Source organism: Mirounga leonina, unplaced genomic scaffold (assembly GCF_011800145.1).
Source record: "Mirounga leonina isolate KUSES-001 unplaced genomic scaffold, KU_Mleo_1.0 Mir_114, whole genome shotgun sequence".
NCBI lineage: Eukaryota > Metazoa > Chordata > Mammalia > Carnivora > Phocidae > Mirounga > Mirounga leonina.
This window is the reverse complement of record NW_023270265.1, coordinates 22621921-22641101: the sequence shown is the minus strand read 5'-3', so window position 1 is coordinate 22641101 and position 19181 is coordinate 22621921. Positions and strand designations below refer to the sequence as shown.

General features: G+C 36.8%; 1 protein-coding gene across 1 annotated transcript in view; it reads right to left on the bottom strand.

Annotated features, from left to right (window-relative positions):
- The window catches only part of CC2D2B (coiled-coil and C2 domain containing 2B), a 90210-nt gene that overhangs the window by 34162 nt on the left and 36867 nt on the right, over positions 1-19181 (bottom strand). The window contains exons 17-21 of the mRNA XM_035020550.1: positions 15040-15178; positions 13707-13910; positions 7329-7421; positions 7057-7148; positions 5605-5775 (exon numbers count right to left, since the gene is read on the bottom strand). Coding sequence (XP_034876441.1) covers positions 5605-5775; positions 7057-7148; positions 7329-7421; positions 13707-13910; positions 15040-15178 — 699 coding nt within the window. The remainder of the gene's footprint in view (positions 1-5604; positions 5776-7056; positions 7149-7328; positions 7422-13706; positions 13911-15039; positions 15179-19181) is intronic.

Sequence of the window (19181 nt, the reverse complement as noted above, 5' to 3'; positions counted from 1 at the left end):
AGAACGATTTTTCATGCTAATGGACATGTAAAGAAAGCTGGAGTAACCATCCTTATATCAGACAAACTAGAGTTTAAAGCAAAGACTGTAATAAGAGATGAAAAAGGACACTATATCATAATAAAGGGGTCTATCCAACAAGAAGATCTAACAAATGTAAATAGTTATGCCCCTAACTTGGGAGCAGCCAAATATATAAACCAATGAATAACAAACTTAAAGAAACTCATTGATAATAATACAATAATAGTAGGGAACTTTAACACCTCACTCACAGCAATGGACAGATCATCTAAGTAGAAAATCAACAAGGAAACAAGGGCTTTGAATGACACCCTGGACCAGATGGACTTACCAGATATATTCAGAGCATTTCATCCTAAAGCACCAGAATACACATTCTTTTCAAGTACACATGGAACATTCTCCAGAATAGATCACATAGATCGGGACTCAGCTGGAACAAAAAGATTGAGATCATACCATGCATATTTTCAGACCAAATGCTATGAAGCTTGAAGTGAACCACAAGAAAAAATTTGGAAGGACCACAAATACATGGAGGTTAACGAACGTCCTGCTAAAAAATGAATGTGTCAACCAGGAAATCAAAGAAGAATTTAAAAAATTTATGGAAGCAAAAGAAAACACAACAGTTCAAAACTTCTGGGATGTAGCAAAGATGGTTAAGAGGGAAGTATATAGCAATACAGAACTTCCTCAAGAAGTAAGAAACATCTCAAGTATACAGTCCAACCTTATACCTAAAGGAGCTGGAAAAAGAACAGAAAATAAAGCATAAATTCAGCAGGTAAGAGAAATAATAAACTTAAGAGCAGAAATCAATGATAGAGAAATAAAAAAAAAAAAAAGAACAGATCAATGAAACTAGGAGTTGATTCTTTGAAAGAATTAATAAGATTGATAAACCCCTAGCCAGACTTATCAAAAAGAAAAGAGAAAACACCCAAACAAATAAAATCATGAATGAAAGAGAAGACATGGCAACCAATACCAAAGAAATACAAACAATTATAAGGGAATATTGTGAGCAATTATATGCCAACAAATTAGGCAATCTGGAAGAAATGGATAAATTCCTAGAAACATATAAACTACCAAAACTGAAACAGGAAGAAATAGAAAACCTGAACAGACCCATAACTAGCAAAGAAATTGAATCAATAATCAAAAATCTCCCAACAAGAGTCCAGGGCTCAGTGGCTTCCAGGGGAATTCTACCAAACATTTAAAAAAGAATTAATACCTATTCTTCTGAAAAGATAGAAATAGAAGGAAAACTTCCAAACTCATTCTATGAAGCCAGCCTTACCTTGATCCCAAAACCAGACAAAGACCCCACTAAAAAGGAGAATTACAGACCAATATCCCTGATGAACATGGATGCAAAAATTCTCAACAAGATACCAACTAATTGGATCCAACAGTACATTAAAAAGATTATTCACCACAACCAAGTGGGAATTATTCCTGGGCTGCAGGGGTGGTTCAACATCCACAAATCAATCAATGTGATACATCACATTAATAAAAGGATAAAGAACCATATGATCCTCTCAATAGAAAGAAAAATGCAGAAAAAGCATTTGACAAAATACAACATCCTTTCTTAATAAAAACCCTCCACAATGTAGGAATAGAGGGAACAGACTTAAACATCACAAAGGCCATTTATTAAAGGCCCACGGCTAATATCATCCTCAACAGGGAAAAACTGAGAGCTTTTCCCCCTTAGGTAAGGAACACGACAGGGATGTCCACTCTCACCACTGTTGTTCAACATAGTACTGGAAGTCCTAGCCTCAGCAATCAGACAACAAAAAGAAATGAAAGGCTTCCAAATCAACAAAGAAGAAGTCAAATTTTCACTCTTCACAGACAACATATACTCAGAAAACCCGTAAGGCTCCACCAAAAAATTGTTAGAACTGATACAAGAATTCAGCAAAGTCACAGGATATAAAAAAATTTTTTTAAGATTTTTTATTTATTTATTTGACAGAGAGAGAGAGAGCAAGAGAGTGCACAAGCAGGCGGGAGCAGCAGGCAGAGGGAGAGAGAGAAGCAGGCTCCCCACTGAGCAGAGAGCCTGACATGGGGCTCGATCCCAGGACCCCAGGACCATGACCCGAGCCTAAGGCAGAAGCTTAACTGACTGAGCCACCCAGGCACCCCCACAGGATATAAAGTTAACACACAGAAGTCTGTTGCATTTCTATACACTAACAATGAAGCAGTAGAAAGAGAAATCAAGGAATCGATCCCATTTACAATTGCACCAAAAACCATAAGATACCTAGGAATAAACCTAACCAAAGATGTAAAGGATCTGTTCTCTGAAAACTATAGAACACTTATGAAAGAAATTGAGGAAGACACAAATAAATGGAAAAACATTCCATGTTCATGAATTGGAAGAACAAATATTATTAAAATGTCTATGCTACCCAAAGCAATCTACACATTCAATGCGATCCCTATCAAAATACCATCAGCACTTTTCACAGAACTGGAATAAACAATCCTAAAATTTGTATGGAACCAGAAAAGACCCTGAAATAGCCAAAGTAATGATGAAAAAGAAAACCAAAGCTGTAGGCATCACAATTCCGGACTTTAAGCTCTATTACAAAGCTGTCATCATCAAGACAGTATGGTACTGGCACTGGAACAGAAGAGAGAATCCAGAAATGGACCCACAACTCTATGGTCAACTAATCTTCAACAAAGCAGGAAAGAACATCCAATGGCAAAAAGACAGCTTCTTCAACAAATGGTTTTGGGAAAGTTGGACAGCCACATGCAGAAGAGTAAAACTGGACCACTTTCTTACACCATATGCAAAAATAAATTAAAATGGATGAAAGACCTAAATGTGAGACAGGAATCCATCGAGATCCTAGAGAAGAACACAGGCAGCAACCTCTTTGACCTCAGCCACAGGAACTTCTTAGTAGACACGTCTCCAGAGGCAAGGGAAACAAAGGCAAAAATGAACTATTGGGACTTCATCAAGATAAAAAGCTTTTGCACAGTAAAGGAAACAATCAACAAAACTAAAACACAACCTAAAGAATGGGAGAAGATATTTGCAAATGACATATAAGATAAAGGGCTAGTATCCAAAATCTATAAAGAACTCATCAAACTCAACACCCAAAACACAAATAATCCAGTCAAGAATTGGGTGGAAGACATGAACAGACATTTCTCCAAAGAAGACATCCAAATGGCCAACAGACATATGAAAAAATGCTCAACATCACTCATCATCAGGGAAATACAAATCAGATACCACCTCACACGAGTCAGAATGGCTGAAATTAACAAGTCAGGAAACAACAGATGTTGGCGGGGATGCAAAGAAAGGGGAACCTTCTCACACTGTTGGTGGGAATGCAAACTGGTACAGCCACTCTGGAAAACAGTATAGAGGCTCCTCAAAAACTTAAAAATAGAGCTACCCTACAATCCAGCAATTGCACTACTAGGTATTTATCCAAAGGATACAAAAATAATGATTTGAAGGGGCACCTGCCCCCCAATGTCTATAGCAGCAATGTCCACAACAGTCAAAATATGGAAAGAGCCGAGATGTCCATCGACAGATGAAGGAATAATGAAGTAGTATGTATGTATGTATGTGTGTGTGTGTGTGTGTGTGTGTGTGTGTGTGTGTGTGTGTATATATATATATATATATATGGAATATTACTTGGCCATCAAAAAGAATGAAATCCTGCCATTTGCAATGATGTGGATGGGACTAGAGGGTTTTATGCTAAGGGAAATAAGTCAGTCAGAGATAGACAAATACCATATATGATTTCACTCACATGTGGAATTTAAGAAACAAAACAGATGAGCATAGGGGAATGGAAGGAAAAAGAAAATGAGATAAAAACAGAGGGAGGCAAACCATAAGAGACTCTTAATTATAGGGAACAAACTGAGGATTGCTAGAGGGGGGTGGGTGGGGGGATGGGGGTAACTGGGTGATGGGCATTAAGGAGGGCACTTGATGTAATGAGCAGTAAGTGTTATATGCAACTGATGAATCACTAAATTCTACCCCTGAAACTAATAATACACTATATGTTAACTAAATTGAATTTAAATAAAACAATTTTTAAATAAATTATTTTAACATTAGTTTTGGTGGGAATAGGCAGGGTTTTGCCTATGTTCATGGTGATAAATAATCCAGTTACCCTAGATCTTAGAGAGTTTGCTTTGGATCTTCTTATCATAGGTGGCTAGAGCTAAACATTTAATAATCACCACTCTGGTAGAGTATCTTCTAAATGCTGAATCATGGATTGGATTCAGTCTGTGGTAAAGTTTTCAATAGTCCTCAGCAAAGTAGAAAAATAAGGCCAGTGATACTTTGAGATTATATTCTTTCTATTTTGGGTGTTACGATATTCTTTCTTTTACAAATTGATGATTATAGAAAATGGTGGTGATTTTATGATGTCCTTACTTCATAAAAGTTAGCTTTTGGAATGTGCATTTGTTTTGAGAACATCAATTCTATTAGATAAATAAAGTTGTTGTTTATAAAACATAGGAAAAACTTTTAAGAGGTTTAACCATAGATTAGTACCTAGTAAGCAAAATATTTTTCATATGTAGAATTCACTGGATGTGGTAAACATAAGATAAGTAGAGCACATTATGTGCTAAACACAGAGGGGGATACTTAATATTCCTGAGATACCTGGGTTCTAAATACCGATAATATAGGATTCATACATGAGACTAAATACAGAGACACTCGATATTCAGGACACACTAAATATACATGAGCATTTATTATTCATGATGCCTTAATTTGGCCACTAAACAGTGATCTCCATTCTGGCCCCACATATCCTCTGCTCAAAAACATAAATAAAACCCATGGAGTGCCTGCAGAAGAGCTGAGTAAGATCTGATTTTTGCAGAGGTCAACTAAAATAACAAGTCTGAAACAGCCTACTCTCTCCTGTGTTCTACCTGCAGTCCTGAGAGGGGTCAGTGGCAGAGAACAATGCAGGTGGTGACAGCAGGGTCACAAGTGCTCACAATAGGGAACAAGGTCAAAAGGCATTTATATGATACGGCACCCCAAAACACACATGGTAAAGTTACTGTGGTCATCGCAAACTTCTGAAAATTCTTAATACATGGCAATGATGGTATGACTATCCAAATGAAGATTTCAACTTTCCTTCCATTTCTTTATACGGAGCATTAATAAAGTGCCAAGTTGGGGCGCCTGGGTGGCTCAGTCGGTTGAGCGTCTGCCTTCGGCTCGGGTCATGATCCCAGGGTCCTGGGATCGAGCCCCGCATCGGGCTCCCTGCTTGGCGGGAAGCCTGCTTCTCCCTCTCCCACTCCCCCTGCTTGTGTTCCCTCTCTCGCTCTCTCTCTCTCTCTGTCAAATAAATAATAAAATCTTTTAAAAAAAATAAATAAATAAAGTGCCAAGTTTCACACAGAGGACAGCATGGAAATTTACATTTAAGATAGAGCTTTTGCAAAAAAAAATTTTTTTAAAAGAACTTTTGCAACTGTAAACATTGGTGCACACTGTCTTACCTATTAACTGTTGTGTTCCTGGTAGGAATGTTATAAGCCCGCAATATTCTGACAAGAATCTTAATATCTCCATCACAGACAGTGTGCGCTGCTACCTTTTTTCTTTCTTTCCTCTGAGGCTTTAACTTCCTTCGTCGTTCAACAAGCTTACAAACTGCATGTGTCAACTGGCTAAAGAGTAAGAAAGTGATCAGCTGCATATACCCAAGATAACTTTGTTTTAAAAGACATCAATTTTTATTTTTTATTTTATTTTACAATTTTATTTATTTATTTGACAGAGAGAGACACAGCGAGAGAGAGAGCACAAGCAGGGGGAGTGGGAGAGGGAGAAGCAGGCTTCCCGCCGAGCAGGGAGCCCGATGCGGGGCTCGATCCCAGCACCCTGGGATCATGACCTGAGCCGAAGGCATACGCTTAACGACTGCGCCACCCAGGCGCCCCAAAGACATCAAATTTTAAAGTGAATTATTGTGAATAAGGCCATTATTCGGAACCATATTCTCTCCATTGTGGAGGGGAGACAGAGTTGTCTTAAGCCCAAGGAAAGAACCTTTCTCTAAGCACAGAAGAGATTCTGTGCTCACTATCATGTTGTGAGAAGATGCGATTGCCCCATGCCCTTTGGGTACATGGTCCAAGAAGAGACAAGGGCATGGAGACGTCATTCCACAAAGACATGATATTCTTTCAGAATATTATTCATTTTTCAGGAATCACTCTCTTGAAAGTGATCAGATACTCAACTTTTCTACAGGCTCTGAAACAGGAGTTAGTAACACAAGCTGTAATTCCACAAATCCATGGAATTGCAGCTTTATGGTCACACTCATTTCCACCCCCTCAAAAAACGAAAGTAAAATACAATAGATTTCAGCATCCAAGCCAATTAAAACCAAATTGGTCACATTAGGAATCTGCAAGTGGCCCCAGGGAGGATTCCCAGAAACATGGCATCCCTACTCCTAGTCCTACCCCTGAGGTTCAGAGATAGAACAGTATGAGAATTGAGTTGAGCCAAAGGCTCCCCCACCTGCTGCCTGTGGGTTGTAGCACCCACGGATGGCTGAGGATTTTTGAAAGGGAGAGATTATAGGCTTAGTATGCGGTGCTGCCAGCAACTTTTCCAGGAGCGGCTCCAGGACAGGAAAATCTTAGGACAAAACTAATTTGGGACAAAGGTATTTCTTTTCTTTTTCTTTCCTGCCCTAAAAACTATCAATAAGGAAAGGGTTAAAAACCAGTACTATGCAACTGAAAACACCTATCATATAGATATGTCCAAAATGCAATTTTAAAATAACCAAATATATTTTAAGTCACTATATTTCACTTTATGCCTTGTAAATGCATCCTCTGACATGTAACTTAATATTAAAACAGAGAACTTTGAGGGCATTAGCTTAAAGCTTTATATTTCATATTTAAAAAATAATAATTTTTACGATGTACCTTGCAGATACAATTTCTTCATAATCAGCCACAACATCTGATAAGTTAAATTTGCTAACTTTGACAATTCTTTTCATTATCAACCTTCTTATCTACAAAAAATATATTTAAAGAAATAATAGTTAATATTTGAAGATTAAGTATTTACAATGCTATTGGTGCCACCATTTTTTTAGTCTTAATTTTTGCAAGCAATGTATGTAAAGGGAGATTAGGAGGATTTCACAGAAGTAAATGCAAACATACTGATAATACTATTTTGTTATTGCTACCTTTTTCAGAAAATTGGCAGAATTAATCCTTTGTGCAGTAATAGAATTGACATCTGAAATGGAGATATCCTTCTCTGTCTGACGTTCATATTCCTAAACAGAGAATTAAGTTAGTTTTACCTCTTCAATGTAACAGAGTTCAGAGTATGATGCACTGCAATAAGATATAAAATATTAAATATTCAGTTCATGTGTGGGAGACACTGGCAACACTCTGGCATAAGAGAAGAAAACATTTCTTTCAGATTCTCCTACTGAGCATTAGCTAAGAACAGCTTTTGTCCATATTTCATTTGTTTCTAGGATGAGGTCCATTCATCTTTTAAAATAGATAATGTTGGGGTGCCTGGGTGGCTCAGTCAGTTAAGTGTCTGCCTTCAGCTCAGGTCATGATCCCAGAGTCCTGGGATCAAGCCCCACATTGAGCTCCCTGCTCAGCAGGAAGCCTGCTTCACCCTCTCCCTCTGCCCCTCCCTGCATCTTGTGCTCTCTCTCTCTCTCACACTCACTCTCTTTCAAATAAATAAATAAATAAATAAAATCTTTAAAAAAACATAGAAAAATTAAAACAGTACGTTGAGAAAAAATTATGATTGAGAAAATTATGAGAAAATGTGAAAATGATGGCAAAATATTCTTTATGCATGCATTTACCTGGCAATCACTGAAAACAAAACATATGGGAAGTAGTATAGTATCAATAACTTTAATTTTTAACTTCTAATTTTATTTTTTTAAGTTTTTTTAAAGTAATCTCCACACCCACCGTGGGACTCGAATTCACAACCCCAAGATCAAAAGTTGCAGTCTCCACCAACCGAACCAGCCAGGTGCCCCTTAACTTCTAACTTTAAAAAGTTTATCAATAACGTTAATTTTACATCCAGCAGTTGGTATAAGATTGTCAGGCTGCTTCATCTATATAATTCAGAATAAACCTGCATCTGTTAAATCTGTATTTGTGGGATACATCCCTAGTGCACATGGAAATTGTTTTACATTATGGATAACACTAATGACTACACAAAAATAATGAAGTAGATACTTTAGAACTTTTAGCCATGTTACAACGAACATTCTTTCATCTGAAAGTAATTTATTTGTTCTTCTGATTATCTGCAAGAAATCTTGAATTTAGTTCTGTTGGTAAGTAACAACTTTTACTTAAAGATATATTAATATTTCATATCACTTTACTCTTTATTAATTTATAGGAGCTACTTAAACATTATAATATCTAGATATTAACTTTTTGTTATATGTGTTGCAAATATATTGTCTTAATCTGTAGGGTTTAATTTTAATATCAAATTTATTAACCTTTTTTAAAATTTATACTTTTTGTATTTTAAGAAATACTTTCTTACCCCAAGATTAAGATATCCATTTAAGGTTTGCTTTTCACATGTAACCCTTTTCTTATTAAGTTTATTTTAATTCCAGTATAATTAACATAATTCACATGTAGTTTTCATTACACATGGTATTTATTCCTTTTGTGAGGTCTGAATCTAATTTTCTTTCTTTCTAGACAGATGACCAGAACCGCTTAACAGATAGTCCATCTTTTTTTTCTTAAGATTTGTTTTTAATTTAAAGATTGTATTTATTTATCAGAGAGAGAGTGAGCACAAGTAGGGGAAGTGGCAGGCAGAGGGAGAAGCAGGCTCCCTGCTGAGCAGGGAGCCCCATGCAAGACTCAATCCCAGGACCCCGGGATCATGACCTGAGCTGAAGGCAGACCCTCAACCAACTGAGCCACCCAGGTGCCCCTTTTTAAAGATTTTTTTATTTATTCATTTGAGAGAGACAGAGAGAGTGAGCGAGGGCATGAGCAAGGGGGAAGGGCAGAGGGAAAGGGAGAAGCAGACTCCCCACTGAACAGAGAGCCTGACTCGGGGGCTCGGTCCCAGAACCCCGAGATCGTGACCTGAGCCGAAGGCAATGGCTTAACCCACTGATCCACCCAGGTGCCCCAAAAGTCCATTCTTTTCCAACTGATTTGTGATCATACCTATCAAATATAAAGTTTCCACATATGCATAGTAAGTCTGTTTTGAGGCCCTCTGTTCTATTTCACTGGTTTGGAATTGCATTACTACATTTACAAAATAACTCGGGGATAACTGGCATCCTACAATGTTGGCACCTTACAACTTCCTATCAGTGAACATTTACTCAGATTTTTTTTACATCATTCAAAATGTTTTATAATTTTCTCCATTAAGTCCTTGCTAGCCAGTTGTCCCACATTCCAAATTTGATTGTTTCCTTGCGGTGCCATTTAACTTGTTTCTCTATTCCTCATACTTCTTGTTAAACAAATTAATCTAAAGTCTTAATTTGATTCAGATTACACATTTGTGGCAAGGATACTTCATACATAATGTTGTATATTTCATACTGTATCATATAAAGGGCAATAATGTCTGTCTTTTATTAGTGCATTAGTTTTCTCTTCCTGCTGTAACAAATTATCACAAATTAAGTTGCTTCAAACAACACAAATTTAGTATCTCACAGTTCTGTAGGTGAGAAGTTCCGGTTGTCTCAGCTCGTTTCTCTGCTCCAGGTTTCACAAGGTTGATGTCAAATTGTAGGCCAGCTGGGTTCTTATCAGGAAGATCTGGGAAGGATCTGTTTCCAAGCTCCTTGACGTTGTTGGCAGAATCCAGTACCCTGCAGCTTTGCGACTGAGGTCTCCTTCCCTTGCTGCCGTCAGCTAGGGACCACTCTTAGCTTCCAGGGACCTCTCTCCAGTCTCTGCAGGTGGTCCTCTAAGTCTCTGAGCCAGCAACTACATGTTTAATCCTTCTCATGACAAATCTCTCTGATTTCTCTTGCTGCAGTTTTTGCTCCCAGCTGGAAAAATGTCTCTGCTTTTAAAGGCTCATGTAATTAGATTAGGTCCCACCCAGATAATCCAGGATAATCTCCCTATTTTAAACAATGTAACACAACATATTCACAGGTTCTGGGGATTAGGGAATGGACATCTTTAGGGGGCCGTTATTCAGCCTACCACTATTAATAAGATTAAGTTGGATCATTGAGTCAAGACAGCTAGATATCTCCATTGTAGAGGTACAATGTTCCTTTTGCAATAAAAGATTAGTCATTTTAAATATGGATATTATAGTCAACAAATTTACTAGTTGTGACAGTTTGCTGTAGTTTCTCTTTTGTTTTCTATGTAGACAAATATATTTTCTGCAAACAAGGGCAATTTGTCTTTTCTAATTCTAATTTTCTTCTTTCTGTCCTAATGCATTGGCTCTTAGTGGTAGAGATGTTGGCGGGCATCCTTCCGTTGTTCAGATTAATGGGAAAATTATTGTCTATCCACTAAGTATAATGTTTGCATAGGAGCCTATGAGGAAATGGATTTCGGATCATGTTCCTTACACCAACTCAGTTCAGAGCCATACAATTAATAGGGTATTGAATCACAGTCAAGGGGCAGATTATAAGGAATAGGTTTTCCAGAATGCTGAAAAGCTGGAAACAGAGATTTTGTTCAGGGACACCTGGGTACTGGCTCTATTTCTTTTCTTGAAGGAAAATATGGCTTTAGTGACCTTGACTAGGGATCAAGAACCAAAGGAGGCCAATGTTTGTAAACATTCCCTTAAATGGAAGTGCATTTACCATGTAAGTATTAATTCTCCTGGAGTAGTTAGGTAAACCTTGCCTATTGTGTACAGGGGTTTTTTGTTTGTTTAATTGATTTTTTGTTTGTTTTATTTTGTTTTGTTAACTCTGGCAAAACCCTGTTCTGTGTGGACAGGTCACAATAAGCTTACCCCCCATTATGGTACCAAAGTCCAGGAAAAACCAGCATCTAAATTTGTTGCAGCTCTCCTGTCCTGTGTTCTGCTCTGCTTTCTGTATGTTTCTGCATTACTAGCTAATTACATCTAAAACTCAATGTAATCAGCCAGTGGGTATGTGGTACCTTCTTGTCTCTCCTCCCATCCTCTCAATTCCACAATTTAGAAGAAGCACTTCTTTCAATGGAGTTCACATCAGCAGAGAAACCCAAAATGCTGTAACATTCTTAATCAGTTTAAAAAAGTTCTCTTCTAAGGAAACAATCAACAAAACTAAAAGGCAACCTAAAGAATGGGAGAAGATATTTGTAAATGACATATCCAATAAAGGGTTAGTATCCAAAATATATGAAGAACTTATAAAACTCAACTCAATCCAATTAAAAAAATGGGCAGAAGACATGAACAGACATTTATCCAAAGAAGACATACAGATGGCCAACAGACACATGAAAAGATGCTCATCATCACTTATCATCAGGGAAAGGCAAATCAAAACTACAATGAGATATCACCTCACACTTGTCAGAATGGTTAACATCAACAACACAAGAAACAACAGGTGCTGGCAAGGTTCTGGAGAGAGGGGAGCCCTCTTGCACTGTTGGTGGGAATGCAAAATGGTATAGCCACTCTGGAAAACAGTATGGAGGTTGCTCAAAAAGTTAAAAATAGGACTACCCTACGATCCAGCATTTGCACTACTGGGTATTTACCCAAAGAATACAAAAACACTAATTCAAAAGGATACATGCACCCTATGTTTATAGGAACATTATTTACAATAGCCAAGATATGGAAGCAACCCAAGTACCCATTGATTGATAAATGGATAAAGATGGGGTATATCTATACAATGAAATATTATTCAGCCATAAAAAGAATGAAATCTTGCCATTTGCAACAACATGGATGGAGCTAGAGAGTATAATGCTAAGTGAAATAAGTCAGTCAGGAAAAGACAAATACCATATGATTTCACTCATATGTGGAATTTAAGAAACAAAACAAACAAGCAAAGGGGAGAGAGAGACACACACACACACAAACCAAGAAACAGACTCTTAACTATAGAGAACAAACTGATGATTACCACAGGAGGGGGGGTGAGGGGGATGGGTGAAATAGGTGATAGAGATTAACAGTGCACTTGTGATGAGCACCGGGTATTGTATGGAACTACTGAATCACTATATTGTACATCTGAAATTAATATAACACTGTATGCTAACTAACTGGAATTAAAATAAAAACTAAAAAAAGAAGAAATTCCCTTTTAATTCTAGTATACTAAGAGCTTTCATCATGAATGAGCACTGATTTTATTAAATGCCTTTTGGGCATTTATCAAGAGGAGCATATTTTTCCTTCCTTAATTATGTTAATGTGATAAATTATATTAATTGATTCCCTAATTAAATTAGCTTTGTTATGTGAAAACAAATCCTCTTAGATTATAAAGTGTAATTACATATTTATATACAACACATTGCTTTCCAATTTGTTGAATTTTTATTAGTAATTTTACAACTATGCTCATAAATAAAATGATCTAAAATGATCATTTCCTGCTCTCCTTGCCCAATTTTGGTATGAAAGTTCTATCAGACTCAGAAAATGAGTAGGATTACTTTTCTTTCTTTTCTGTTCTCCGAATAGTTCAAATAAGATAAGGAAAGCTCCTAGTTTCAAGAGCAGAAACTGTTCCTCTTTTATGATGTTATATTCCCGATTATGCTGAGCCTTGTGCTTTGCCTGTCGCAGTTTATGGAACTGTAGAATTGAATTCAATCACTGAGAGAAGCAGCAGGAGGAAACTGAATAACTTTCTAGCTATTCTAAGCTATTCTCAGGCCTTCCCACTGCAGTTTGCTAACTGAAGTTCCTAAGGTCTCAAAACAGGAGACTGACCATAATTAAAAGTTGGGAAATGCTTTCCGAAGCCGAATACCAATTGGCCAGTTTGTGATTACATATATTTCTACTCACCCATGTTTGTGAAAGTCATAAATTATCTGCAAATCCTATTGTTATATGACTATAATAGTCAAATGTGCTAACTGGTGGTGCTAGGACATTGTCAATGAAAAATCATTAATTTGCATTTCCCCTTTCACCTCTGAGCCACACCAAAAGAGTCTCCGGACAGTCCATTTGGTTCAGAACATGAGTGTCCTTGAGTTTTTAAACTTAATGAGTCCTGTATAGTTTTGTTTGTGTATCCTCTAAATTAGGGTTTACAAGCTAAAGGATGGCTGTGTGGCAACAATAAAAACAAACACACACTACTTTTTAAAACAATTTTTATTTACTAGTAAGTGGCTTATTGCAATTTACTTTCAGTCCAGAATAAAATGAAGACAAATATCGAAGATTTTATCCATTTCTTTCTTATTGATAATAACCAAAGTTAAATTAATAAGTCTATTATAACCTATTTTTAAGTGTTTTTTTAAAATAGGTTTTTTAATATAAACTTATTAGTTAAAAAATTAAGATAGATTTAAAGCAGCAAAAATATTAATTTATCATACAATAAGCCACATACCTGGAAGACTAAATCTGGAATATCTTTGTCGTAAAGGGGTATTTGCTGCAGAAGGAAAATGTCTAATTGACCTGCATTTCTAAGTTGCAATAGCTGGAAACGTTTACTCTTTTTCATTTCTTCTTCAGAAACAAAGTTAAATTCATCTTGCAACTGTTCAAGACGAAAATATTTTGGAACATCCTGTCCTTTATGTTTCATGTACTATAAAACATAATTAATATAGCCTTTACTTAAAATATTAATTTTTTAAAATTTGGGAATTATTTCAAAACACTTTTTTCCCCTCAACTGTGAGATGTTAGAGTTGCCATATATGTAGGAAAAGGAGCAATGAATCTATACAGAGATAGAATCTGGAAAAAAAAAGAAAAGAAAAGAAAAAATAGAATCCAGCCTACATAGCTTTCCAACCTTTTCCTGGTCATGACTAAAATGAAAAGTGAAAATATTTATATTGCACACTGGGTTAAAAGATGAGACTATTCATATCTGTTTGCCATAAATGTTGAGAAAGGATCAATGTTTCTGTATACTTGTAACGAACAGAGCACTTTAGCTGGAAGCTGTGATCTAGGGAAGCTTAACCGCAATAATCTATGCATTGTTTTATTCAATAAATGCAAATGTGTGTACACGGTACATGCCAGGAAGAGTGCTAGCTACCAAAGGTTTATTCACTGTAGTTCTAAAAGGAAAGATAAAACACAGAATGAATAGCTACAGTAAAGGGCAGAATGATATCAGAGTCATAGAAGTTGTAAAAAGAAAAAAAGTTAACAGGAAGGAATGGAAAGAAGGGCCCATATCTGAGGTTATCAGGGAAACCTTTATCAGACTTGCAGGCTACCAAGAGCGCCACCTAGGGTGCCCTTCCAGGCAGAGGGAGTGACATGAATAAAGGTATGAAGAGTGCACGTTTGAAGCACGCAGAGCAGTTCAGGTGGTTATAAGAAAGAACAGGAGAAGTGAACAGTTAATGGAGTCACTGAGGGAAGGAACGCGTCTATAAATCATCTTTATATCTTTATATCAGCACCCATAATACCATGGGTACTCTGCAGTTGTACAAGAGATGCTAGCCTGAAGTGTAGCCTATAGGATGCCCTGCAGGTTGCTAAGTAACGGCAGAGTACCAACCACCAGGCCTAAAGTAGCAATTATCTCAGTTGTTGAAACTCTAACTGCCTTTACAATACTGTAAAACTGGTTGAAAATCGTAGCTGTCCTCAGATTTATCTTTATATGCCTCCTGGTGCCTAGAAAAACTGAAGTATAAGGGGGTAGAGCTTAGGAAATAGAATATACAGTACTGATATTTGCTATAACTTACCATAAGAGATTCCATTAAATCAGAATATTCTGGATTATTTGGATCAATTTTTACTTCATTTGCCCACTCAAAAAGCTTCTGTGCATTAATGAACCATGGAATTCCAGGAACACCTCTTGCATCTACATTCCTTAACACACTAACATAGAGAAAAATATCTTGTGAATTTGCATACAATATCTAAGTTATACATCTGTTATACAGGGTAAAACCTACCCATTCCAGGTAGTTAAAGATAAAACCTATGCAACCTCTGCATTTCAGGATAAAACAGAAGATTTAGATGTGATCTCACTCTTGGTTCTTCTCACATTCTAATTTGTATCCTAGCTCTTTGATAAATGTCTACCCCCACCCTTAATAGACAGTAAGCTCCTTAAGGGTAAAGTCTGTAAATATCCATCTTTGCCATCTCCACCTGGTGTAGTAGCTAAAACATAGTAGATGCTGAAGGGAATAGTGCTTGCTGAATGTACTTTGTAAACCCTGAGGATAGTAACTTGTTAAATATTTTCTTTCCATAGGATGTACAATATTGCAATTTAATCAAGATGTTAGCTCTGGCAAAATTAATAAAGTCCACAACATAAAAAGAATCTTCAGGCTCGATCTATACAGTTGAAACATAATACAGAGTAATACAATTAACTGGGAAGTATTCTGCCAGAAGAATATCTCTGGTCACATGTGGCCGTCTTGAGAAGTGGGAGAGCTGCAAGAGCCTAGACTCATAATTCATCCTTGGTGGGACCTCAGCTATAGGCTAAGTGAAGAAGAAATTCAACCCTAAACAGTAAGGATTTCTTGAAAACCATCAATTATCCCAGTTATTTAGTCTCTCTCTTCATAGAAAATTTGCCTTATCATGTGTAATTACAGGGACTTGGACTAGAAAATCTCCAAGATCCTTTCTATAAATTAATTCAAGAAACATTCCAGTCCATAAACTGGGAGTCCAGAAATACAGTTCTGACTCAGATTCAATAATGTCTTAACCCAAACGTGGACACTATCTTATACTGTCTACTTTCCGTCAGCATCTATTCATATTTCTGTGATGAATCTTGGGAAGCTATTGCTAACAAAGCCAATGCCTGGTATGACAGGATATAAGCAAAATTACAAATAGGTGAAGTATGAGTATTCTTCCTTTCTTTAATTCCTATTTCTGTCCTTATATTTGAACTGTTTTTGATATCTTTGTCACAAGAGATCTCTACGGCCTGAGATCTGATTTCTTACACCATCATGTAAGAAATTTTCCTTCTCATAGGAAGAGTCCTAGCCCAGGTCACAAAGCCTGAGGCAAAGCTTACATGTTAATTAACAGATCAGGGAGGGAAACTTATCCAGTTATAGCCTTAAAATAAAAAAGAAGTTGTAAATGGATTTCAATGTACTCCCACGATTTCTGCCTTAGGGAAGGTAATAAAGACCTCAGAACATCTCAGGCCTTTGCTACAATGATTCCTCCAGCCACCCCTATAGGTGTTCAGCTATGGGCTACGGTGAAATCCCTCTGTCACCTGGACTCCCTTCTCCACAACCAAATGCCAAGCAAGGAACACAATTCAGTGGCATTAAGTATACTCACAGTGTTGTACAACCACCATCGCTACCCTATTTCCAGAATTTTTATCATTCCAAACAGAAACTCTGTTAAACAACAGCTCCCCATTCCTCCCTACCCCCAACTGCTGGCTTTGTGTCTCTATGAATTAGGGGGGAAAAAAAATAAAGTTATTAGGGAGGAAAGATAGACCGTCTACAAAACACCAACATGGCAGACTTTTAAACAGGAATGATAAATCCCAGAAGATTATGCAATTATAGCTTCAAAGTGTCAAGGGAAAATAAGTATCAGCCTCAGATGTTACACCCAAACTATTATTCAAGAATGAGGACAAAATAAAGATATTTTCAGATATACAAAAACTAAACAAATTTGCTAGCCACAGAGGCTGACTGAAAAAATCAATAAAGGAGCAGATTTTCATCAGGAAAAGTAAATGTAGAATGAAAGTGTGGAAGATAAAGAGGTGCAAACGTAAAAGTCAATTAACCATGTCAGAAAATTTCATTAACTAGTGAGCATAAGAAAATGGTTTATATTTTAAAAATGTGTTAAATGAAAACTCTGGACAATAATCACTGAGATTCGAGAAGTGTGCTCAATGTGGCATTAAAGTATTCCAAGATCTTTTCGTTCACTGCTTCATCTCAAGCTCATCGATGAATGAATAAATGAATGAGTAAATCAGAGAATTACATGAATACTTTCTTTTGGATCTTCTTGCTCTGAAGGATAGCTCCAAGCTCTGACTCTCACAAGTCAGCCCTGCCTTTTGGAGCAGGCTCCTGGAACCCGGGCTCGGCACCAGCCCTTGAGCACCCACAACTGTAGAAGAGAGTTCTGGAACCAACCACTCTGATCACGGAGGCCCCAACTGTAGTTTTACTTCAAGTTAACTTCATTAGAGAGTGCTCTGGACTTTGAAACCTCCTTTGCAATTCACTGCCTCTTGAAATCTGGCATCTGTCCCACTCTTTCACAGAACTGCTTTCAATCTTTTGTAAACCTGAGTTCCCAAGTAAGTGGAACTGCTAACTGCAGCATCACAGAAGCCATTAGAGAAAAGACTTCAAGAAGCAAAATGATGAGGATAAGCCAATGAATCTGGCCAGGAGGTCACTGGTAGTGTTCAGGAATAAATGGGTTGAGTTAGGGAGGGAATGTGTGAATAAAAAGTGGAGGCTTTGTACACAGATCAGTAGACCACACAAATGAGGACTTGGACAGGAAAAACAGCCAAGACAGGTTTTCAGGGTTTAATCAAATGCTTGGGTTTTTCTTTGTTTTAAAACAAAGAAGGCTTCTTGAATACAAAAGACTAACAGCTTAGGGAAATGGAAGAGATAAAGATAATGTAAGAAAAGGATATAAATACGTCATCAAGATCCTAAAGGAGACAAAGAAAAGTGCCTAATTACCTGTATAAAAGTTAGCTTTAGAGTAAGAAGAACAAATATTTGACTCCAAAAAGAAAGTGAAGAATAGTATGAGGAGACAAAGATTGGAAATAGCTGCAGTGGGGACAATGCTGGGGAAAAATGAAGAAATACAAGCAAATAATGGTTCAGAGTTTTAAAAGCTTATTCACTAGCACCAAAATGGATTATCTTTCTTAATTGTCCATTTTTCTCTAAATGCGTTTATTCAGGTCTCTAAGAAGATGACCTTGTTTACTTAGCAAAACAAGGACATCATCAAAATTGCGTTCCTGTCTACACAGTGATTTCCGTTTCCTTCTCTGATTTAAAGAGGTATTTCCTCTTCTACAGAGCCAAGCTATCACTTGCGTTCTGGTTCGATATCTTCTTGAAGAGTCAAGAAGGATCTCATACTTTAATACATTCTGGCTCTTTTTCTATGGATTTCATCACTTATTCTAAGAAGATAAAAATTGCCCCAATTTTCAAGAAACCTATACTTTGATTCTATTGTCTCTCTTATTTTCCAGCCTCTTTTTAAAACTTCTTGGTAAGTAATCTACAAATACCTTAGCCTCTTCAACATCAATTGCTGAGTACTACTGACACTTTGTCTTTTTTTCTCTAAAACTATTGCCAAGAAAAGCATTTATGAACACTTACTATGAATCTGGCCATATGCCACTGGCTTTATAGTGTTCTCACTGTTATTTTTAAAATAGTCTCTAATTTCAGTTTTGATTTCCTGTTTAATCCAAGTTATATATAGCAATGTTTTAAATTTTAAAAATTATTTTTTTTCAGAGCAAGACTGATCAGAAAGTGCAGTTTCCATATGTCTCCTACCTGCCTCCAACCTGCAGTCTACTCTACCATCAATATCTTGTACCAGTTATAATTTATTACATTCATTGCAATAAAAGAGTTGCATTTGTTATAATCAATGACTGACACATCATCAGCACTCAAAATCCACAGTTTACATTAGGGTTTACTCTTGGTGTTGTACATTCTATGGGTTTTGACAAATACATAATGACATGTATCTATAATTATAGTATCATACAGATAGTAGTTTCACTGCCCTAAAAATCCTGTGTGCTCTGCTTATCCATCCCTGTTTCCTCCTAACGCCCGGCAACCACTGATAT